This window comes from Poecilia reticulata, chromosome 14 (assembly GCF_904066995.2).
Source record: "Poecilia reticulata chromosome 14, P_reticulata-male-v2, whole genome shotgun sequence".
Taxonomy (NCBI): domain Eukaryota; kingdom Metazoa; phylum Chordata; class Actinopteri; order Cyprinodontiformes; family Poeciliidae; genus Poecilia; species Poecilia reticulata.
The window spans coordinates 10,115,894-10,140,246 of record NC_088843.1 but is presented as its reverse complement, the minus strand read 5'-3'; the positions used below and the strand labels follow the sequence as shown (position 1 = coordinate 10,140,246).

General features: G+C 38.8%; 2 protein-coding genes across 3 annotated transcripts; both read left to right on the top strand.

Annotated features, from left to right (window-relative positions):
- Positions 1-43: 43 nt before the first annotated feature.
- On the top strand, positions 44-4,886 carry spag7 (sperm associated antigen 7). The gene is made up of 7 exons (XM_008427750.3): positions 44-202; positions 1,943-2,010; positions 2,108-2,196; positions 2,269-2,353; positions 2,456-2,545; positions 3,615-3,771; positions 3,871-4,886. Exons 1-7 carry the CDS (start codon positions 118-120, stop codon positions 3,984-3,986), a joined length of 690 nt encoding a protein of 229 aa, XP_008425972.1. The 5' UTR covers positions 44-117; the 3' UTR covers positions 3,987-4,886.
- A 2,982-nt stretch (positions 4,887-7,868) lies between these two features.
- On the top strand, positions 7,869-16,737 carry chrdl2 (chordin-like 2). 2 transcript variants are annotated; one of them, XM_008427751.3, is made up of 11 exons: positions 7,869-8,145; positions 8,433-8,545; positions 8,632-8,725; positions 8,816-8,961; positions 10,766-10,859; positions 11,202-11,260; positions 12,004-12,166; positions 12,285-12,479; positions 12,585-12,758; positions 13,195-13,287; positions 14,143-16,737. In XM_008427751.3, the coding sequence occupies exons 1-11, from the start codon at positions 8,079-8,081 to the stop codon at positions 14,274-14,276; spliced, it is 1,332 nt and encodes a 443-aa protein (XP_008425973.2). In that variant the 5' UTR covers positions 7,869-8,078; the 3' UTR covers positions 14,277-16,737. The 2 variants fall into 2 exon arrangements, with proteins under 2 accessions (XP_008425973.2, XP_008425975.2); XM_008427753.3 differs by having other exon boundaries at positions 7,881-8,145; positions 12,285-12,473.
- Positions 16,738-24,353: the final 7,616 nt, after the last annotated feature.

The following is a 24,353-nucleotide window of genomic DNA, read 5'->3' as shown; positions in this document are numbered from 1 at the left end:
TTTGGGACGTGGTGGCAGCACATTGTTGGAATGCAGATTTTCTCTACAGAGAAGAATACGAAGCCCTAACACGCATGCGCACAGTGTTCGGCTGGAGAAGAGGTTTATCATTGCAAGATGGCGGACCTCCTTGGTTCAATCTTAAACTCGATGGAGAAACCTCCTACAGTCGGCGACCAAGAAAGCCGACGAAAGGCTCGAGGTACGCGGCATGCTGTTTAGAAAAGGACTCGCTTCATCTTTGCGTGAAGTGGGAAAATGGCGCCTAAAAGCGGGCGCTAGTGGAGGTCTAAAACTAAAGGACATGCTAAGGGGGCATTTGTTTTGCTACTAATGGACATTTGAGCTTTCAGTTTCATGTAAGCCGTGTTGACCCGAGCGTGGCACCGCCTCAGTGAGACACGCAGTTTTATCTTTTGAGAGTCTGTAGCGTCTGGACCCAGGCTGCTGCGGCACTGTAAACAAACACCACACTGTTCATGTGGGTCCTTAAAAATAAATGACATCTTCCTCAAATTCATATTCTTTTATCTGCGCTTTAATTTTGCAACATTTCCTCCCCGACAAGAGTATAATAGTTAAACTATTAGAAATGGCTAAAAGCACATTTACAAAGCCCTGCATTAATGAAGGCCAGAAGCCTGATAATCTTGCACATAATTTGGAAATTAATATGTTAAAAGTATAATATAAAACTTGAATGCATACATTAAATAGAATAATTTAAATATTTTATTAAATCCCAATTAATTTCAATTTGTTATAGAATAAAAACATAGAATTATGTTAATCTTTCAAATTTTAGTTAATTATTTTAACTTATGTATATTATTTTATTAATTTCACCTCTAATTAATTATTTATGGGTTTATTTAATTTAATATTATAATTTGAGATATGTTTTAGTAATTAACTAATTATTGATTTATTGGGATTTAAAAAAAAAAAGATCACATAATTAGTTTAATATTGATTAAAATTCTAGGAATTAAAGGGCACAAAAATATTTATTTCGGTATAAATTGTCCTGTTCACTGTGAAAGTTGTAAAGAGGGAGAAGTCAACATTTGCTTGATCAGGTACGGTGTTGCAAGCCATTCACATGAAATCTGGGTGTAATTTTTTATTTTTTAAACGGGACAGTCAAACAGTACATAAATAATAAGGCGTTAACACCAGCAAGGGGATTTCTAACACACATCTTTTCTGGGGGGAAAAAATCGATCCTGTACCAGGTCTTTGCTGAATTTATTTTATTTTATTTTGTAGGCTTGACACTTAATCTTGTCCTCCACTTGTTCACTTTTTTCAACGTTGAAGTGCAACTGGACAGTACGTCGTCAAAAGTCTGGAGCAAAAACTGACCAGAAAATTTTGATTGATTTTAAACTTTCTTTTGTATTTATTTGCAACTAAAGTGTGTGTTAAACAATAAATCAACTAGCATTGGTAAACCTGAAGGTATTTGGTGAAGCTAATATATATTGAAACATTTTTCTCCAGACATGTCATGATGTAGTGTTACATGAAAGAATGTACATTACAAATAAAATATCTGAAACTCTACATCTTGGATTTAATATTTAAAAATTGTGTCAGTTGAAATATATTTTTTAAAGATTGAAGTAGGGTTTCCCCCAGTGTATTATAAGCCTGGCGGGCCACCAGGCTTCACTTGTGCCTCCACCAGGCTAAGCATTATTTAAGTCTTTTTTAAATGTTTGCATTTTTAAGTCTTTATACTTAGTGTTCAGGTATTAATCTCTCAATAACACATAATTATCAAGTGATATTTCCAAATTTCCGGGCTTAGCAAGTTTTCTGAGGGAAACCTTGTTGGAGGGTCAAAGTGTTGTGGATTAATTTGTCCCAGTTAGATGACCGAGCAAAAGCTACAAGACTGTCCTCTTTACCTCATAAAAAACATTTTTTTGTCTTAAAGAGCAAGCTGCAAGACTAAAGAAGATGGAAGAATTGGAGAAAAGAAAGAAAGCAGAGTTTAGGAAGAAGGTGAGACCTTCAAGTAAAAGAAATGTTTTTCTGATCCTCCTACGTCCCACATGCGGTCGCCGTTTCACAACGTGATTATTTATCACCTTAAATCTAGATGGAGAAAGAGGTGTCGGATTTCATCCAAGACAGCTCACAGCAAAAAAGAAAATACAACCCTATGGGAAAAATTGAAAGGAGTATACTGTAAGAAGTCATTATTTTATTTTTGGCGTAGTCTCAGCCCTTTGATGATAAACTCATTGTGTGTTTTTATAGGCATGATGTTGCAGAAGTGGCTGGTCTCACTTCGTTTTCTTTCGGAGAGGATGAGGAGAGCCGCTACGTCATGCTGTTTAAGAAGGTATCGGGTCTTTGCTCTTTCCAAATTGTTTGGACTTTCAAAACAAATTCTCAGTGTTTAATTTAGCGGCTGATGCAGGAGAAATGTGATTGTTGAACTCAGGAGTTCGCTCCGTCGGACGAAGAGCTGGAGGCGTATCGCAAAGGAGAAGAGTGGGATCCGCAGCTGGCGGAACAGCGACGCAGACTAAAAGTACAGATGTAGCTTAAACTCTTTCTTCTGACCTTTATTTGAAGTTCTGGGTAAATAAATATTGGGAAATTATGTTGTTTTAATAAAAAGACAAACAAGGGATATCATTGTTATATCTGATTTGGACAGATGTCTGATACAAAGTAACTGACCTCTACACCTACAAAAAAAAAAAAAAGCTGTGTTATCTTTGATGACGTTCTTCTGTTCTGTCAAGCGTCATCAAGTTTAATATTATAAATCTGATCTGTGCCGTCAGCATATCCCAGTATGCTCTAGTCTATACTGAATCTGTTTTTGTAAAATTATCTATAATTACGAGGTTATGACTGGAAACCAGATGCTCCCCAAATATTCTGCGCCTGATTGTTTTACGGTGACATTTATGCTTTTTATTGAGCTTTTCTACCATTTTCCATAGTTCTTGTTCAAAACACTGACGGATCTGTTGTGCAATTTAAATCCAAGTGAGAATCTGTGACAATCCACAGATTGCACAGAAACGATTCTGCACATTTTTACTCAGGCTGCAGTGTTGGTACAAACGCTCAGCAAACTTTTCCAATTTATTCTTTCTAAAACATTTTTAAAACCAATTTCTTGGCCTAAAACAATAAGTTCACTAATGTTTGTGTTATTATAGTGAAAAGGTTAGACGTACAGTACACAAGATGAAGTATCCACTGCACTGAACCCCATTGAAAACCTCCTGGTTATTCCACAAAATATTAATTTCTGAACTGAGTTAAAACATTAGTTTTGTTGTTTCTAAACAATATGAACTTGTTTTCTTTGCATTATTTGAGGTCTGAAAGCACTGCGTCTTTTTCATGATTTTTACCATTTCTCATTTTCTGCACATAAATACAAAATTTTTGCTTGGAATTTCAGAGACATGTTGTCAGTCGTCCATAGAATAAGAGAACGATGCTCATTTTACTCAAACATGTACCTATAAACAATAAAATTTAAGTGGTTTGATGTTTTTTAAAAGACACTCTGTGGAAAACCTTACATCTTTTATTTTTATTTTTTCCAAAATTAATTTCCTGTTTTCTCCCCCTCACAGGAACGGGCTGCATTAGAAGAAGCAGCATCCACTCAGACAGAAAAGACACAAGCATGTCCCAACTCCAACTACAGAGACAAGTACAGTCACCTGATAGGCACCTCGGCTGCTAAAGACGCAGCTCACACGCTGGAGGCGAACCGGAGTTACGGCTGTGGTGAGGATTTTCGCTGCCGCACGTAGAACGGGGGAATACTTCAGCCGTGAATCCTTCTCCGTATTCACGCTGCGGTTGTTTCTCTCTCTGTGTCGGCAGTGCCGGTGGCCAACAAGAGGGACACGCGCTCCATAGAGGAAGCCATGAACGAAATCCGAGCGAAGAAGCGGCAGAAGCGCGAAGACGACACGGGGGCACAGAGCAGCAGTGTCTGAGTTCCCGCAGTTGCTGTCGTGTGTGGATGCGTGTGTTACTTTGTGTGCGCAGTTCGATTCTTCTGTTGATGCAGTTTTCCGTACTTTAGGATTTTAAAGTATAGCTTGTCGACTGGCCAGGCTTTACGTCTGTATGAACATGATTGTGACCTGAAAGCCTGCCCAGTGGACGACATTTAGGATTATTTTAACATCTTCTTGTCATGTTCTGTTAGTCATCGGATGCCACATGCCATTTTAAACCGTAACAGTATGAGTCAATTGTTTGGAAAGTGTCTTGTCATTCAGAAAAAAAACATGACGATAGATCATTTTTAAATAAAATCTTTTCTTGCTTAATTATAATTTTGATGCAGCTGCATATTTTAAAAACAAAAATGTGAGGAAAAGTTTTATTGTTTAACATCACTGCTAATTTTGTACCTGGGCTGTATTTTAGCAAGTTGCAGCTGCAGATTTCCGTGGATAATGTTTAAAAATCCCCAGTGTATGTAGAAGCAAACTTTACCTCTTTACCAGCTTCTTGTCAGTTAGTTTTTAATTAAGGGTTGATTTTTTTTTTTTACTTTGAAAGGTTAAACCTTGCTAAATGTGTCCATCACAGGAGTAAGCCAGTTTTATCTGAATTTTTAAATGTGATTTTTGCTTTGTTTCTACACATCGGCACTGACTTGACCGTGATAGTTTTACATTTTTTTTTCTTCTCTTTTTTTTCATTTTAAGTCAGGCAACAGGTGTCGTATCACTAAAATGGAGTAAAGGTACAAAACTCCTTTTAGCGTTAAGAATGATTTAATCATCAGACTTTGAACCAAGGAGGAAAAACTCGGCGTCATTATGTCTTTTTAAACAGGATAACCTTGTTTTGTTTCCATGTGTGTTAATAAATGCTGCTTACAACTTTGTGTTACCTTTACTTTTGTACACACCTGGCACGCTTCTTACTTTTTAGCATTTTAATACACCAGTATGCTTTAAAAACATGCTGTGTTAAATATGTTGCAGAATAAAAGAATGCACTACTGGATCCTAAGTGCACTGTTATAGCACTATATGTTTTATTCATAATCTATCCCTAATATATTTTTAGAATAATTCAGATAAACAGCAAAAGTTTATTTTTTTATAATGTAGGACTGAAGATTGTTTTTTATATTTTCAAAGCTTAATACCAAACTGCGGCTCCAGTATGTCCCGACTCTTATGGAGAGTGATGAGGGTCAAATATAAATAACTTATGTAATAATTATTTAAGTGTATAATTAATTTATTAAAACTCTTCACTGTCCATAGATATGTCTTTTCATCTGACTTTAAATAATATAAATGTATTCAAACATTTCTTATTTAAAAATGTACAATAAAGTTTTGTAAAGTACATTTTTCTTTATCTTTGATTAATTTATGCAAATATAATTCCATCAATCTTAGTTAAACGTTCAGCTTTGATTTAATTTAAATGCAAATCATGAACTTCTTGTCGTTTTGATGCTTCTGACCTAAATAAACTTTATTTACTGGTCAGAATCCAGATCGGTTCAGATCATTACCAACTTCAACGGTGATCTCCACAGAAACAGAGACTCTCGGCCTTCAGCGAAACCACCAGTCTGATCCGCTTTTCTGTCAAAAAAATCATCTAGTTTCAACCATATTTATTTTCTTTCAAGTCCCTTACTTAACTGTGATCCATTTACTTTAAAAAGTTGCAAAATTAAAACAGAATTTTCCCTCCTTTTTTCAATTTTCTCTAATGTGTTTTAAAAAAACTAAAAATCAAGTTAAAACTGCAGTAAAGCTGAACTGATAATGTGTTGCATAAAACAACATAGTGATCAAATTGTGTATGAACATGCAAGACAACAGCTCAGTATGGCTACACCCCCTAAGAACTTTCTGTCAGCTGTGATCCTGAATTACGACAGAGCGTCATGACAGCACAGCACTTCCCATACATGGAGGGGAAAAAAATCATAGCAGCGTCTCAGTCCATTGAACAATAAAAAATATAAGCAAGCAAAAAGCTTATTTATTATATTTTTACACCATCATAAGCCACAAATAGTGTCAAAATGTACATTTTCTGTGTGTAACTAATGTCACATATTTTCTACATTATACTAAAACAATAACTATAGTTAATTCTCTTTCACGCTCAGTCTTTAGTGAAAGATAGTTCAGGACGCCCCCTGGTGGATTTAAATGATCCCTTCTCTCCTTTCAGAATAGAAGTTTTCTGATTACAACCACGAGTTTCAGACAAAATGGGAAAAATTCTGAATTAAAAGCTCCGATGGAACTCCTGGCTATTTGGCTTTTGATGTAACCATCAAAAGCCAAATAACAAACTGATATTTTAAAACTCAAAATGCACGTTTCACTTTACGCTGACCCAGAAGAAGAGCTGTTGAATATAGTCATTTCAGACTATGAGCTCTCATTCATTTTGCAACATTTTTTCTGTTGGATAATAAATTAAGGAACAAAAAAATAAATAAATAAATAAATAAATAAATAAATAAATAAATAAATAAATAAATAAATAAAATCTGAAGAGCCGCCTCTGGAGCCGACTCTTTTTAGTGATCCGAGCCAAAAGAACCGGTTCTCTAAAAGGAACCAGATTTCCCACGCTGCCGTGAGCCCCTCCCACTTCCCCGAGTTCTGACAGGTTATCAGTCCCACAGCAACCTGACTCAGAAAACCTCACCTGCACACACTGACCCCACCTTCAGGAATAGAAATGGAAACTGATCTTAGAGTTTTCGGTTCCCAGACGATCGACTAAAACAAAAACAAATATGTGAAAACTGATTTATGCTGACCTACGTTATTATGGGGAATTAGCTTTATCCTATATACATTCTGATATCAATGTTTATGTTTCTCTTGCTTGTAGTCACAGAAATGTAAGGTAGGTTTCTGTGCGTAGCTATAGGAACTTTTTACCGTCTTTAAATAAAGATGCAAAAGAAATGAAACCTGTGCACAAAACAACAGTTTCTCTGTTTTTCCACATGTAGCACCGTTTAATGTGCTGCAATTGATTACATAAATTTGAATTGAAATGAGCTGAACCCCATTCTGTCCACATTGGAAATGAATCACGCATGCGCAAAGCTGCTTCTCGTCAGATTGTCCTACCATAGGATGGATAGATACAGAAGATGATTAGGGCCACTGGAAAAAATAAAATAAAATTCTAACTTTAATTTCTGAATTATTACTTTTTTCTCAGAATTCTGAAATTAAAGTTAGAATTATTATTTTATTTTTTTTCCAGTGGCCCTAATCCTCCTCCGTGTCTATCCGTCAGTGCTAATGCGCAGGTAGGATGTATCTGCTGAGTAAGCAGTATGTGACATAGCATCGATGCACGCATTACCACAAGGTAGGACGGTTTAATGGGCAGCACAGATAGTTAGAACACCTGTTCTTTTGGCTCCCAGTGTAGCTCTTAGTTTGTCATCACCCGTAACCTCTTATTTTAGCTTCGCCTGGCGAATATGAAAGTTTTGTATGTTTTGAATGCTTGGAGCCCCAAACATTTGCACTGAGAGCAACAAAATGGTAAACAGTCCTTTATATACTGCTCAAAAAAATAAAGGGAACACTTAACCAACACAATATAACTCCAAGTAAATCAAACTTCTGTGAAATCAAACTGTCCACTTAGGAAGCAACACTGATTGACAACGGGGACCCTCGTCGGGTCAATCAGTGTTGCTTCCTAAGTGGACAGTTTGATTTCACAGAAGTTTGATTTACTTGGAGTTATATTGTGTTGTTTAAGTGTTCCCTTTTTATTTTTTTGAGCAGTGTATAAACATTGTTGCTTTCCTTCTTTGCACTTTGCCTGCACAATCCTGATGTTCACTCCACTGTCATCACAATTTGCCTCCTGAAGAAGGCGCCATAGAATAACCTAGACAAATATTGGATTTTTTTTCTCCTTTTTCGTTCTTCCTCTAAATCTTTGTTTCACACTGTCCTGCAGTTTTTTTGTGTGTGTTTTTTTTTTTTTTTTACGTCTCACTGAAACGCACATGTATTGTGCACTGAAGACTCAGTCACGCACATGTGGGGGAAAAAATGAAGCCTATGTTTTTGTTCTTTTTCATCATGTGGTTTCCATCCGCGGAGCTGAAACCTCGGAGAGGTAGGAACCGATTCTGTTGATGACTTTTTTTTATCTTTTTATCCCGATCAGACGCGCGGAGGCTCTTAAAATGGGAGGAAAGAGGCAAAGAAGTGGGGCTCCGCTCGGACTGTGTCGCAGCATGAAAACACATGGTGTTTTGTTAAACCTATTCTGTCATAAAAGTTTAACAGCAATAATAATAATAATAATAAAAAACAGTGTTTGTTTTGATTGCGAAATAAAGAAATCGTGACAAGATTTCCGTTTTGAGGGGAAAATGTTGATGGTTTATTTGTGACACTCAGGCTCCGGAGTGGTTTGTACTTTTAAAGACAAAACCTACAGACCAGGAGACAGCTGGCATCCCTATCTGGAGCCTTTTGGATACATGTTCTGCATGCGCTGCGTCTGCACAGAGGTACTTTTCCCAAACAAGGGGGATTCGGTCCGTAAAGGACGGTGGGTGGATGAAGGTGCTTTTAAACATGTCACCTGTTCCCTCAGACAGGCCACGTGAAGTGCAACACTATCAAGTGTCCTGCGTTGGCGTGTCAGAACCCCGTGACAGCGCCTCAGCGGTGTTGTCCAAGGTGCACAGGTATGCTCCGGCGTTGGCACCTCCGGGCGCCAGAGAGAAGCGCAGTGACGGTGCATGTGTGTGAGGTGTCCTCCTCCTCTTCCTCCTCAGATGAGCCCAGGATCCCCGCAGGGCTGAGGGCGCCAGTCAAAACCTGCAGCCACAACGGGACTGTCTATCAGCCAGGGGAGACCTTCACCACCCAGGGTCTCTTTACATCCAGGCAGAGCAATCAGTGCGTCATGTGCACATGCTCAGTAAGTTCCATCCAAGTCTAGGAGAGTCATCAAGATTTTATTTATTTATTTATTTATTTATTTATTTATTGAATGTTCTGGTCAAAGGATATACATGTAAAAAAAATAATAAAAAGTAATTATAGAGGAAAACCTCCAGCAGCATTTTCCGGTCCCTGTGGGAACATAAGCCCTCTTCTGTTAGTTATTTCCTCTTCAAAGGGGAAAATGGGAAAGTACCGCGAAGAAGCTGCAGTTATACATGTAGCACTACTGGTAAAGATGTAGATAAAGCATTAAAAATTAATCTTCGCTTTTGTATTATTAAAAAAAACGCCACATTGAGCGAATTCATATCTAAAAATTTGTGATCAAATGAATCCAGTAGTAGACAGAGATTAACTTCAATCCATTGAATCTATTTAAAATCTCGCTCACTTAACTCCAATGGACGGTGGAGGAGCCATGATTCTGTGGGCCTGTTTCTTTTTGAATTGGTCAGTAAATGTCTACATGGACAAAGCTGCTGTCCTTAACAACCAAAAGAAGTTATTCAAAAGTTGAAACAACAATAATGAAACATACTTTTGTGTCTGTAAAATCTGGGACTGCTTAGCTAACCTGAATTAAATCCAGAACCAAACTGAAGTTTATTTCTGCTGCTAGGGTTTAAACTGGAGCTGAGTGCTTTAGTTGGATCAGGATGTTGCTCAGAATAGTAATAATTAATAATTGTGAACTGGTGATGTGGTTAAAATTATTTTTTCTAAACATAATTTTTTTTTTCGCTCAGTGAACAAATGTACTCAACATAGATAAAATTTTAAGAGTAATATTTATCTGCTGCAATAGAAGATTCATGTATTTTTTTACCATGTGTGTCAACAAATAAAGAAGGCATTGTGCAGTAAGCTAAAAACTGCAAGTAAATGAGCTGTAATATCCATTTTTGACACAAGAATCATCATACTGCTGATTCACCAGCTTCTGCACTGCCACCATTTCTAAGTCATTTATACTCAGGTGGTTAAAATGTAGAACGCGACGTGAAACTGTGCGGAACAACTTTAATTTTGCACACCGTTTCTTTTTATGTGATCTCAATTGTATTTTTTTCCTCCCTGCCATCTGTGCCTGCCATTGCTAACGCTGCGCACTGCAAGTGGAGGCACATTGTGAAATCACACTAACAGCATGCAGAAGGTGAAAACATCTCACTGTAGTCGCGCTCAGTTGCGATCACCAGAGGAAAAGCAGAGAAGTGCAGCCAAAGCCGAACCCGATGTGGCGCTCTTCACGAGGCCACCTGATGTGAGAAGTTAATGAATCTGAAAATGTGCAACCATAAACTGAACACCAACAGCTTCCAGTCTTAGTTTTTGTACAACAGAGAAACTGTGTCACATTTCCTCCGTCTGTTGGATTTCTCAATTGCAGTTTTGTCTTTGCCATAACCAAACTGAACATAGATCATGTTTCTTTTGTTTTATGCAATATGCTTCATATTACTAAATGGAGAAAAAAAAAATCAGGTTATGATGGTTATTTCAAAGTTGGACACTGTGGTGATGATTCTTTTCTCTTTTCTTATATATTCTTTTCTTTTCTCGTCTTCTCTTTCCTTTTCTTTCCTTTTTTCTTTTCTCTTCTGTTCCCTTTTTTCTTTTCTTCTCTTCTCTCTTCTTTCCTTTTCTTTTCTTTTCTGTTCTCTTCCCTTTTCTTTTCTCTTCTCTTTCTTTCTCTTCTTCTCTTTTCTTATCTGTTCTTCTCTTTCCTTTTTTCTCTTTTCTTTTCTTTTCTCTTCTCTTTCCTTTTCTTTCCACAGAATGGAAACATCTTCTGCGCTCTGAAAACATGCCAGCCTGTCACCTGCTCTTCACCAGCTTCTCTCCCAGATTCCTGCTGTTTGGTGTGCAAAGGTAGCCAAACTCCCCCAGTCGAATAAAAATATTCACTTTTTATTTCTGTTTTCATCTTTAAAAATGTCTAGCTGTAACATTAAGACAGGGATGATTATAATTCTGTAACATGTCTGATTGTAAAATTCAAGTTCATTGGTATTGAACAATAAACTGGTATTGAATAAAAGGAGTGCATAATTATGGAAAGTAAAGAAAAGCTGCACTATATGGTAAAAATGAATCATGCAACTACTTCAAAGCATACATGAAAAAAAATACTTGGAATGGTCCAGCAGGAATAAAAAATATTTCAATCTGAATGAACGTCGTTTCAAACTTAAATTACGTTTTTCTTCTCAGACCACAGCAGCAGCTCATCGTCCACCGAGGATGGAAACCATCAGCTGAACAGAGGCGTCGTACGTATCGCATCTTAGACTGTTTCACATTTTAATCGTCTTATCAACAAATGCATCATGTAGGTCAGATAGGCCAACACAAGAAGACGTGTGTTGGATGAACTGTGAAGTGGAAGGAAAGTGAAACATGAAACCCGGGAGGCTTTCACAGAGGAGCTGAGAATCTATCACACCGACGTGAATCGCACCGGTGTATCAGACTCAAGGCGGCTGAATATATACACACAAGATGTATCTTATTTATAAAATACATTTTAACGTCACTTTCTTTCTGCTGCACTTTCACAAGATGAGCTAAAAATACCAAAAGGTAAATAGTTGTAACGTGATAACATATAAAAAAGCTGGAACTACAGATGGGATGAAAGATGCAATTTAATTAAAAAGAACATTTAGTTCCTGACGAGGATCCTCTGTGTTTTTAACGGTTTCTACTCTTCAGGTTATTTTTTGAGGTATTGGGTTTGATCCAGTGATTAAAAAGCAAAGATTTCCATTTCTCCCCGTTCAACTTCCACAGACCGTTTGGCCACAGCGACTACCTTTACTGGCAACGTTTCTTCCTTTCGAAATAGCTGGAAAAGCGATGAGATGTCAGCGTCTGCAGCCAGCTTTTCATGATTTAGGACATGATGATGTGACGCTCCCGCAGCTATCAGTCAGATAGAGGGGGAAAAAAGCAAGTCAAGCCAACAGCTGGATAGATGACCAACTGTTTTTTATTATGTCTGCATTCACAACAGAGACATTCAGTCGACCAGTGTTCTGGCGAGCAGAGCCGGGTGAGGTCGGACCGTGCCACCAGGATGAAGGCCTCTGCCAGGGCTCTGAGCCTCAGCAGGCTCAACCTCAGAGGGGCCCCGGAGACCACGGTGAGGATTTTACTGCAGAGGAAACACCAGCGAGGTGAGGCTTTTATGCGGAAACACAGAGATAGTATGTGGCCATTTGAATTTGTTGGCACATTCCTCACACGTTTACGATCGTTCCCGTATGCGCCTCACATGTTTCCCATTTGTCTCAGTGTGTTTATACAACGGCAAGACGTACTCTCATGGAGACATGTGGCATCCAGTTTTGGGGAAGGTCCTGGAATGCATCGTTTGCACTTGCATCGATGGCCTCCAAGACTGCAAGCGCATCACGTGTCCGGGCCAGTATCCGTGCCAGCACCCAATAAAATTGGCCGGTAAATGCTGCAAGACTTGTCCAGGTAAAGGTAAAAATGACTCACTGGCACGACGAGGTGATTACACCGATAACCATGGAAACATGTTATCCTTTTAATCTCTTTCTCTGTGTGTGTGTGTTTTTTTTTATATAGAGAGAAAAGCTGAAATGAACCAGACCCAGTGCTATCCTGGGTATAAAAACAACCTTTTGGTGTATAAAGTAGAACCAGCCTTGAAAGTTGATTCTCCCAACACGGTTAGAATCATTGCTGCTGAAAGACAAAGCACTGCTGAGATTGAAGTGCAAGCCTGGAGCACAGCAGAAGGTATTGTGGACTAGAAAAAAAATACATTTAAAAAATATGTCTGTGAAAGTCAGAAGGCAGGATTGTATTAAACTGTGTGTGTTTGTTCAAAGATTTTGTTTTCACTCGACAGGAAAAGCTAGTAAAGACCTCGTCAATACGAATGTTGTGGAAAAAAGTATTTGCTTCTAAGTTTATTCTCTTGTTGCTTTTTTGATCGAGTTAACCGTTTCAGATTGAGCACATTTTAATGCCAGAGAACCTGAGTACATTCAAAAAGTAGCTTTCAAGTCAATTGATGATTTCATCAAAGGGGAAATGCATGAAAATCAGCTTGAGGGATGAATGAAATGAATAAACGAAACAAATAATAATCATCATCATCATTTGAAAACTGCATTTTGTTTTTGCTCAAGTTTGTTTGACATGTTTAAACATGTCAAATGTTCTCGTCCAGGTATTTTACAAATAATGGAGATTGGCGACGTTCAAAGGAAAGACATCACAGATCATCCGGAAAATTACACTCTCCTTACCGCTCTCGATGAAGGTTTGTGTTCTTCTGTTGTTATTTGTGCTTTTAAGTACATTCATTATGCATTTATGATGGTAAACTATCTATTAGGCCACTCTCCATCCAAAATATTTAATATTTAAAATGTTTGAAGGATGTGACGTTTTAATTATCATTCGATGGCTTGCAGACATCTATCTGAAGTTATCACATGGTTTGTCGTGCATGAAAAGAATACAAATCGTTGGTAGCATACAGTGTCATCCACACTTCTAGATACAAAATTATTTTAAAAAAAGTTTGCATTTTATTGCAGCAGCATATTTTTCAATAATAATTTTAGGTTGGATGAGAATCCAACCTAAAATTTGAGTATATCCACCAAGAATATATCAAAGTAATTACTGGTACATTTATCAGCATCCCTGTCTACACACAAACACTTCTTAACTTCTTCTATAAAACTTCAGATACAAACCTTGTGCTTTTCCTGGGTTGCTTCCAAATAACCAGTTAGCATGTAGATACTGTTGACTTGTTGACGCCGAGATGAGACGAGGAGCCGAAAACCAAAACCAGGAATCCTGACGCTGAAAAGCTGTAGAGCTTCAGCATTTGATTTTTACAAATAGATCCAGCTGATCCGGATTCATGAGCAAATCCACCCACAAAAGACTGGAAGAATGGACTCACAAATTTGAAGAATATCCTCTTGTTTGTGTTTTGGCAACGGCAGAAAGGAAAAGCATCAAGAAACCAAATAGTGGATTATCATATTATGAGACCAAATATCTCTGTTTACTTACTTTATGTGTCCTATAAGTATTTTGACACATTTTACTCAGTTTGTGTTTGTCTTATTTAAGTAAATTTAAATATGTTTCTTTTCAGACACGTGGAAAAAATTTAAAGAGTTGGGAGAAAACCTGAGCAGAGCTTCTCAGACCACCATTTGTGGAAACGGCATTCGGGAAATAGTGATGTTCTTGAATCCAAAGCAAACTGAAGACCTGTGTTCACCATAGCAACCACTCGTGATATCAGTATTCACACTCAAATGACATGTTATTCATACAAGCTGCACTTGTTTTTTAAATTTTATTTTATTTTATTTATGCAAGTGAACTTTCTTACTCTTCATGTTTTTTATGCATCTTTGCCATTTTTGTCTGGTATCTTCAAACAGTGGTGATGTTGACATCCATCTTGGTTGTTTACGATTCTTGTAATAAATCGAAACATTATTAGATTTGATAAATTAGTTCTGAAGCTCGAACCATGATGGCGACAGGCATGTTGCACTAGCTGCATACACCTGTCGCTCGTTACATTATGACCAGCGACAGGTAAAATGGAAAATGCTGCTTTGCAGTTACGGCTGTCAGTGAGTTTATTAATAACACATGATGTTAGCACAGGGATAAAATGAATGCTAGCATTGTGTACGTAATGCTGATGTGTTGGAAGAGAAAAAAACATATGTAATTGTAAGAATTGAGGTGATTTTGACAGATGATGGATCAGGATGGCTGGACAACCGTAACATGTCCACAGTGGCAGCTCTGGTGTGATGGCTGGTTGTATTGGTGTTTGGGCCGTTAGCACCACCAGTTGGGGGCTACAAATTTTCTGGCCTCAATTCTCCCAAGACCAGGACCACTGTCAACACTTAGGCCATTAAATGATAATCTGTACAGTGCGTTATCAAATCTAGAGGACCCCAAAGGGCTGCAGACTACCTTCAGTCATTTACCCATTCACTTGCTGATGGCAGCAAGCTACTGGGTAGTAGCCACGTCTACCCTGGTGCCCAGTGACAGAGGCGAGGCTACCGGACTCTCTGACCACCGTCAGCAGAGGTGATGGTGGTCAGACACAGTCATTGTGTTCAAGGACATAATGACAGAATCAAACCAGCAACCCACCAATTGAGGGATGATCTTCTACCATCCGCTGCCACTGTCACCCCTTTTACTTTTACCCAGTCATGTTCATTATTTTCTCTATTTTCTCTTTGAGTTTGTGGTATTTCTCTGATTTTTTACTTTGGATTGCTAAGTTTTTCTTTTTCTGCATCTTTTCTGATTAGTCCACCATCTTTTCTGGTTAGCCATCTCCTGTCTCAGACTCATCATTCTCAGCTACTCTGGTTGGCGTTTGCCATTTTGACAGCGAAACCTTCAGCCCACACTTAGCACAGATGTTCTTGTGCACTGTTTCAGCCTCTTGGTAATGACATATCCTGTTTACTTCTGTGGTCAGAAGTCTGTTAAGTCGTTGAGTGTTTCAGTGGCGTCTCTTCACAGCCGAACTCTCTGTTCCTGTCTGACGCGGTAGAACCTGACCTTTATTATTGCTGTGCTGCCATGTGTTTCGCCTTTGTGTTTTCCTTCAGCCATTGGCAGCACTTTTGTAGGTAAAAATCTCAGAGATTTATCTCCCCATGATGATTCCACTTGGAGATACTCTTGCATATTGAGATTTTCTTGCCAGAGACATTTAGCAGTTCCTCTTTTGGGGCCATATTTCAGGATCTTCGATGTTTCGTCCTGCCTGATGCTCACTAGTCCCTCCTTTAGCTTAGCTTACACTCTCAGGACTGAAGCTAAAACCCTGCTAGTGCAATGAAACCCCGCCTTACTTTATAATCATTCTGGAGCTTGAGCAGTTTAATCGGAAGAGTGTTACTCTGTTCCCATTACCAGTACGCTGGTAGAAACCAGCTCCTTGTTCTATGTGTTGCTTCATTCAGAGGTTCTGGACCCTCAGCTGTTGAGAAGATTATCAGATGGAATCAGTTTGGTGATCTGAAACTTTTAGGCAAAAGTAAAACCAGAAGGAATCTGTAAAGAGGGAAATAGCATCTTGCGATTATCAGAGGCCATCAATTAGGATTCCCTTCGACAGATTTCTGGAGGTGCCTCTGGTTTAGAGGAGTAGTGAATCACGTATGTTTTACCTGACTTGTGTAAATTGTAGGCTGTTACATCGTTTTTGTAGCGATAAGATTTTGAGAGGAATTTTGCTTCAGCAAACTATTTGAACACATTTTTTTTGTTGTGTGTTTTTGCATTTAATTTTAAAGAAGGCACAATTTGTTCTGCATGTGAACAAGGTCGTTATTCATCACTTGTAAATATCAGCCAAGGTTTTATCACCTTATTTATAGTATATTGGTTCCTGGCTGTGCGTATTTGAATGTTGAATGTCTTTTTGGGTTTTTTTTTTCATGAAGTAGCTTTTAAGTGTAGCTTTCAAAAAGTACAAAACTGTGCCAGTGGTTGTAAGAAAAGCCTCCCTCTTTTATGTAGCAGAAAGATCTGGTTTATTTTTAAACCTTTACAGCTTTCACATATCTTCAGTAATTATATTTTTTTTTTGCTGTGAGGCCATATATCTGAACGCACCTTGTACTTCACGCAGCGATTTCGAACTATACAGTGTTGCCTGATATTTTACACCATTAAAAAACAGTGTTTGACTGCTCATGGCTGCTTCTTGTATGTTCGCGCTTCAAACAAGATGTGCCCTCTTGCTCAGAGCTGTGTTTAACAGAGACTTGCTGATTCATCGCAGACCTGCACTCTGCCTGCTGCAGCACAAAGGATCTAGCAGCACTATCGCCTCAAGGTTTCTATTAAGCAAAGCTCTGGAGATCTGTGTAAGCCGTGTTCTTGGTAGAGATGAAATATTTTTTGTGACACTGAGTTGAAACATTCAAGAGAGGCAAAGCTATTAGATCATTGGCATGAGTGTTATATTAACTTTTCCTTATTACTCATTTATTTAAACAGTTCTTTTGCCCAGAAAACGGCTTTGATGATTTTTTAAACCAAAAGATTTGAATTTATTGTGATTCTTTTTTTTCTTCTAAACCAAACAGGGATTTTGAACTAAAACACACACACATACTTGTGGGCAGCTTTCTGAGAAGCTAGCAACACAAAGTCTTCAGAAATGAAAAACACACAGAAGTTAAAACATCAAATGAAATTTTAAGCCGAGAAAAGACCAGAGCTAACCAAACAAGCTGGCAGGAGATTGTCCAAGTAAGATAACCTTGACTAAAACAGTCACGACATTTACACACACAAACACACACACACACACACACACACATGCACGCACACATGCACGCACACACACACACGCACACACACACACAAGCACACGCACACCACACACACACACACACACACACACACACACACACACACACACACACACACACACACACACACACACACACACACACACACACACGCACACAGACACACAAACCATGAAATAACTTTCATCTGTTGTTGTTTTAGTTTGAAAGCAGACACCAAAACAGAACCATAAAGCCATGGTAAATAGTTCCTTGAATTACTGCAATAAAGTGATCAAGAATGGATTACCTTATAATTATTTTTTACATTAAAACTTTGGCTGAGGAAGAGAGATACATGCATAAGGAATTGCATTACTGAGTCAACAAAAATGTCTACTAAAAGAAAATGTGCATTTATTAAAGACAGTCTTTAAACCAGTCAAGTAAAAGTGCTCCCATTCTGTAATGTTTGCAAAAAAATTTGGATTGATAAATGGAATAAGGAACCCTCCCGACCCCACTAAGGGACAAGGGTGTAGAGAAAATGGATGGATGGAAATGGAATAAGGTGCAAAAAAAAATTCAGAGGATTATTAGAGAGTTTAAAATCTTCCCCATAAAACTAAGATCATGATTTAATTTAGATCTCTCTTTGCTGGCTTGCTTGAAAAGTCTTCCTTTGGTTTAAAGTTTTGTTTTGCACCACAGAAGTCTTTAGCGCCTTTATTTTGGGGGTTAATGTCTGCTCTGTCTTATCTGCCCCCTCCCAGGGGCATCTGTTTTGATTCAACATGAACCAGCTAAAGTCTTTTTTTTTTTTTTATTAAGGCGACATCCTAACCTTAAAACACCAGTCCTGTGAAGCGAACAGTTTGCACCAGAATCGGATCTCTGCTCAGTGGCTCTGCCAGCCGTCTTTCTGCAGCCCCGGCTTGATCAACAGGTGTCACTTCATAACTGCGGTTCCCATGACTCGGTCACCGTGCGACTGCAGATTCTGTCGACTGAGCGGTTCAGAAAAACCTCACTTCCCTCCTCTGTGAACTTTCGACATGCTCTCCCTGTCTCTCTCTCCCTCCCTCCCTCCACTCGGCCTCCTCCCTTCTAGACAATGACCCACTGTGTTTCTTTCACACTTTGCACCAGACAGCTCTGTCCAGCTCTCACTGAAGGCATGGACCAATATTTTGAAAATGACGCACTTCCCCCTCCACGGTTTCATTATGTTCACGAAAAAAAAAAGGAGCTTTCATATTATCTTGTGCTTGCTCTCTGACCCGACTGATTGCAGCCATCTCTCCGTCTCGCTGCCCAGAGAGAAGGAGCTCTGGCCAAACACTGTGAGCACAAAACAAAACAACTTAAGCTGAGAGTGCTAAACTCTTAGCTTTTGTGAAAAGATCAGCATTTCTGAAGTGAGGTTCCCTATGAGCAGGCAGATGCTATCTTCGCATCTACATTTTGCATAAATTCAGCTGATGCTGGAGGCTGAAGACAAGATAATTTTACATCCAGTGTCTTAAAACAACTCCAGTTTCATCTCCTCAGTAAGGTAAATTGTTATAAGTTGCTAAAAATCACAAAATGATGTCATAACCTAAGTTGCATTAGCATCTGCCTCCTTCTGATTGTAATAGGCGCTACGTGGGGGATGATTCATCTAGCTGGAGTGATGACAGGTGAGTCAAAAAGGGTCTAAATTTGTTTGGAAGTGCAAGTGAAATTTCTTTATTGTGCGTTTAGCTTTTTGGTTCAGTCGTCATGAGTCTGGTTTGATTTTTAATGGTCCACTTAGGATTCAGAAAAACAGGGTGTACACAGTCTGCAGTAACAAATCAAAATAAATCATGACAACTTAATTGAACCAAGAGACGATAAAAATTTCGTGATTTACTTTAGAAGACTGATTTATTTTGGACAAAGATATTTCTTTTCTCAGTACTTTCTTCATTCCTTTGTTTAATACTTTTCTATGCCAGTACTTTTATACTTTAACTACGAGAAAAGGAGTGACCTCACTCACGCGTCTCGCTGCCCTTATAGCTTCAGCTTCTGAAACCAAATATTGTGAATTCGTTGTAAAAGAAGACGCCAAGAGAGTGATCTGCTGCAGGTTAAAGGTTCACACCTTTAAAACGTTTTTACCCAAACTCTCTTCAAAACTTCTGACCTATTCCCTTAGCAAAAATGCATTTATTTTGTTTTTAATCAGGCCAGCTTGACTCAGTTTGCATGGATCAGACGGGTTATGGTCAGTAGGCAAGTTTTGTAATATTATTCCAAGGTTTTACCAAGTTACGATCGCAAAACTATGAAAATGTTATATCATGCTGTTTAAATAAAGTTTAAATAAATATGCAGAGAGTGACTGTATAGAGTAGCGGTTCTCAACGTGGGCGGTACCGCCCCCCAGGGGGCGTTCAGAGGACGACAGGGGGCGCTGGCGGACATTTTTACAAAAGGGGGGCGCTGGGATGCCTTTGGGGGGCGTTTGGTCGAAGGTAAACTTTACACCTTAAATCTACAACAATACCAGTTTAGACTTTGAGCAACTTGGTAAAACTGTATTGTCTAACATTAAATCATGCTTGGCTGTAACTGTATCGATGGCAGCTCTCCTTCTTCTATTCAAACTGTTGCTCCACTTTACAAGAAAAGACAGATGCGGCTCTTCGTAAATGCACAAATGCTCAGGATGTGGAACATAAAGTAAATGCCACCCACCACGTTTATTTTGGCAATAATGCTCTGAAAGTAAAGTTGACAGTCTACAAGCAGCATGTCTGTTAAGCAGCAGCTGTCAAGCTTGTCTTTTTCACCAATCTAATTTCAGTCATGTAAAAACCTCACTCCTTTCGGTGTCAATTCCCAGCGCACCCCATCAAGGTAAACAATGTGCACATTTGTTTTGTTATCTGTCGTTTTTGCAGAAAATCCCTCCAGTTGGCATTCCGTGAATGTTTGAATACGTCCTGTGGGCCAATTCAGCTATGCATGCTTAGTCTTGGCTCGGGCAAATAAAACAGCCGGGGGCAGTCAGCGGGTATAAATCACGCACTCTGTAAGCACTGTGTGTATGAGTTCCTCACCCCGCTCGCTCAGATCCAGAGAGGAAAAGGCAGAAAATGTTCGAGTCGAGGCGATACATTTCTGCTTATATTGTAAAATTCATACTTTTGTTTTTGCATGCTAAGTCCAAGGCGAGACGATCAGAGGGCGTCACGCAGAGCGAGGAAAAGATCCTGTTCCTTTTACTCCTCTGCTTCTCGTTGTTTTCGCAGCAATCATAATCTTGCAAACAAATGCAAAAAAAAATAAAATAAAAATAAAAAAATGCTCAGCTCAAGTTGTTCCTTGCCAGGAGTTGAGAGGAACTGAAGCATTCAAATCAAGCAGGCAGCCTTTTGATTCCAAGAGGGCCAAATTGTGTTAAGTTAATTGAGTCTGATAGATGTGTTTGCTTTCATGGCTGACAGAGGCGCTCAGCAGAACCCTTGAGTTTATACTTCATCAAAATACTTCCGAAATCTATCAAGAGCAGATTCCCCCCCCCTCTACTTCCCCATTTCTTATCCACTCGCTAATTGAGCTGGCTCTGATCATTTTTAGCTGACGGTTGGAGTCTTTCCAGGAAATCGTGCACAATGGCAGGGCAGATATTTAAGACATTTCAGCCTTCCTGCCCTCACACAGGACGAGAGGCTGAATTACGATGAACGGCTTCACAGTTCTGGCCTGCGCTTCATAAAAGGCTCCATTCAGAGCGTCCGAAGCCTTTCCAGCTCGACACGATAAGCGCGTTACAGTTCAATTGTCTCTCAAAAGACATAATGAGTGGGTCCAGCCTGTGGTGAACTCATTTGGCACTTTTAGTAATGAGGAGTGTCGATGAGGTATTTGAGCCTTTTCTCCCCGGAGCCAAATCTGATGTCTGAGCCTCTTGCTGGGTTTTTCTGAAAGCTGCCGGCTCTCAGTCCGAGACTCGGACCCAAACATTTTCTCAGTCTTGATCGCTGCGACAACTGTTACACGTGTAACACGGGGTTTAAAAAATGAAAATACATTTAAAGATGTTCCTTCCTGAAGCTCAGGCCACCTTTGCTTTTCCTCACTGTGTCCCTGTTGTTTTTGCTGTCGGATGGAGTTTCCAGTTCCCCTGCCAGATTTTTTTTTATATCACAAAGAAGCACGGATAAAAATGTGTTTCCAGTTATTAACTTGTCTCATCATGTCTTCATGCTAAAAGTCAAGAGGGGTAGAGAAAGTTCAGGAGAGGCCTGTTTGTTTCCATGTAGCATCCGCTCCAGTCTGACTGAGCTTGAACTGGTTTGCACAAAATTCTTTTAAAAATATCATCTCCTCATGCTGAGACTTTAAAACCCAAAAGACTGGCAGTTGTAACTAATGGTGGTTTTCCAATTAGTAGCTGCCAGGGGCAGCTTACGAGAAACGGGGAGACGCATGAACCCCAGATGAAAAACTGCAAAGTATCAGTCAGTTGTTTCCCAAACTGAGTTGTTTATCGGTTTAGTGGCTGCAGTCAGAGGAACGTTGGTATCCCTCTTTGTTGTTCTCATTTCCTTAAATCTCCAAAGGACCATAATTTGCAAAGAAAAGAAAATAAAAGCTTTGAAAAATAATTTGCCTTCCACTTTACTCTTCAATCGTTCAGTTGGTATCTCATTTCAAGTCTCTCCAATTCTACACTGAAACGTTTCTTTTTTTTTTATAGCACAGCTAAAAAATCAACAAAAGTTGACCAAAGTGATTAAATTCAACCAGCAACATGTATTACGCAGGATAAAAAAAGAAAAAAAAAGAAAATACATATAAACAAGTAAAGTTGAACGAAAAGCCAAGTTAGAAAAGTGAGTTTTCCAGCAGGATATAAAAAACTTTATTGACTTCACTGAAAACCATCATCCGCTGTGTGGTGTAATTTAAACTTTGGCTCCGTTAGGTTGTCTGGTTTTCAAATACAGTGACTTCAGTTTTGTTTTAGTTTTATTCACTTTAGAGACGTTAGTGGAACAAAAACACGACAAAATAAAAACCTTGATAAGATGAAAATGTCCTAGACGCGTGAATAGTTTCATGTGACATGCATGCAGTCAGAAACGGTTTAGTTTTGTAAAAACATTTTGAGATGAGGTCTAATATGAAGCTGCAGTGCAGGGCGAAGAGTTTTAAAAGCATCATAAAGTCGTTGGCCTTTGTTCTGCTTTTAAAGATTTACTGCTCAGGCTTACTCTTTTCTCCGACCAAAGAGTTTTTTTTAATCTTCAGATTTTCTTTTATGTAGGCAACACGGGAACATTACTGGAAAATCCCCTCAAGGTGGCAAACAAACCAGTCGCAAACTGAAACAATGTGCGTTTTCATTTATTACATCAGAGGACATTAAATCCCATCCATCTGAGAGTTTTCTGCAAGATGGGGATATAGTGGCAATTAAGTAGCTTAAATTTCATTTGCAAAAATCCACAAAATACACAAATGAGGTCATAGATTCAACTTCAGGAGTGAAATATGTGAAATTTCATCTTATACTTCCAAACATTTCCGAAGGATTAAATAAGCTCAGCATGATTGGAGTTTCATATGTTCTCTGGTCCTTTTAATGGGTTTGGTCTTCTAGCTGAAAGTGCTGATATATTGCAGTGAGAACGATAACTAATGCTTAGGATTATTTGGGGGATCATCTTGTGCTTTTTGGCCTTCATTAAAGAAATGCGTCAACTCTTAGCGTCGACACATTGTGCTGATAGATTCCTTTAAAATTCATTTTTATTAGATTCTCAAAGATAATTTTTCCTCAGGTTTTCTGCCTTAAACCCACCTTTAAAAAAAAAAAGATGGAAATGTGTCTGTTTTGCACTGAACAGGGTGGGTCAAAAAGTGCAAATAACGGAGGTTTTTGTGTCTTTCCACATCATTTTAATGAGGGCACATTTAATTCCTGGAAGGTTGCTGCGGCGTTTTGTATATTTGAGACGAGGAGTGCGCTCGCAAAATGAAACCATTTGTAGAACCGATCACTGGCCAGAACCGAGAAGCTCATAAACGTGTACAACGACCTCTTGCACAAGAGAACTGCAGAATGTAAAACGCAGCTTTCACACAAGAATTAAAGTGTTACATTCTTTGTTATTATCGCTTTAGAGCAGCAGCTTGTCTGTCTTGTAGATTGTGTTATGAGCTGGACTCACTGTGTGGGGAATAAATGCATCTTGTTTGTGAGCGTTTTCGCAAATGGCTTTTTCTTGAGTGGTTTTCGAATCAAAATGTTGAAATAAATGAGTAAAAATGGGACCTCCTGTGGACAGGAGCGCCTGGTGTCTGTGGCTTGATGACACATTCAGAGTAAATTTACCAATAAACGAGCTCAAACCGCAGGAGAGCGATTGTGCCCCTCTCCCTGCCTTTTAACCAACCTTCTTGGGTTAAAATATGTCATAAAAGTCCAAATAAACCTTCTTTTTATTCCCAGAATCAGAGGCACAAACACTGCTGAGAGGTTTTCATTTTTAGTTTGACTCATCCTCAATAAACAGTTTACAGCTGAGAATTTCAAACATTTGTCCCCATTCTGTCCCTTTTTTCTGTAATTTCAGGACAATAGAGACTTTAAATAAATCATTTTAGACTTAGTGCTTAGATTTTTAGTTTAGTTTTCAGTAAAAAAAAAAAACAAAATTCAAGCTTTTTGTCGTATGAATTTGACTGACAACTTATGAGACTTTTCCAAACTGAGATGAGCTGATGCACCTGATTGGGTGATGGACACTTTATCTTAAAGTTTACTTTGTGTTTGCAGCTCATTTATTATTCATTGCAAACAGGAGGAGATAAATATCCCCGAAATGAACGTAAACATGCTAAACTCCCCACTTGAAGTGTCCCGACGCTGCGAGCTGATTCATCCCGCTGAGGCTGGATGTGCATTCCACATCTGCAAGCTGCTCAGAAGACAAATAATGGAAATCATATGAGCAACAGAGCCGTGAAA

Coding starts and splice junctions, on each gene's coding strand:
- chrdl2 (XM_008427751.3), top strand. CDS start 8,079: ATGAAGCCTATGTTTTTGTTCTTTTTCATCATGTGGTTTCCATCCGCG. Junction 12,759..13,194: donor AGCCTGGAGCACAGCAGAAG/GTATTGTGGACT, acceptor GTTCTCGTCCAG/GTATTTTACAAATAATGGAG. Junction 13,288..14,142: donor CCTTACCGCTCTCGATGAAG/GTTTGTGTTCTT, acceptor GTTTCTTTTCAG/ACACGTGGAAAAAATTTAAA.
- spag7 (XM_008427750.3), top strand. CDS start 118: ATGGCGGACCTCCTTGGTTCAATCTTAAACTCGATGGAGAAACCTCCT. Junction 203..1,942: donor AAGCCGACGAAAGGCTCGAG/GTACGCGGCATG, acceptor TTTGTCTTAAAG/AGCAAGCTGCAAGACTAAAG. Junction 2,354..2,455: donor ACGTCATGCTGTTTAAGAAG/GTATCGGGTCTT, acceptor TGTTGAACTCAG/GAGTTCGCTCCGTCGGACGA.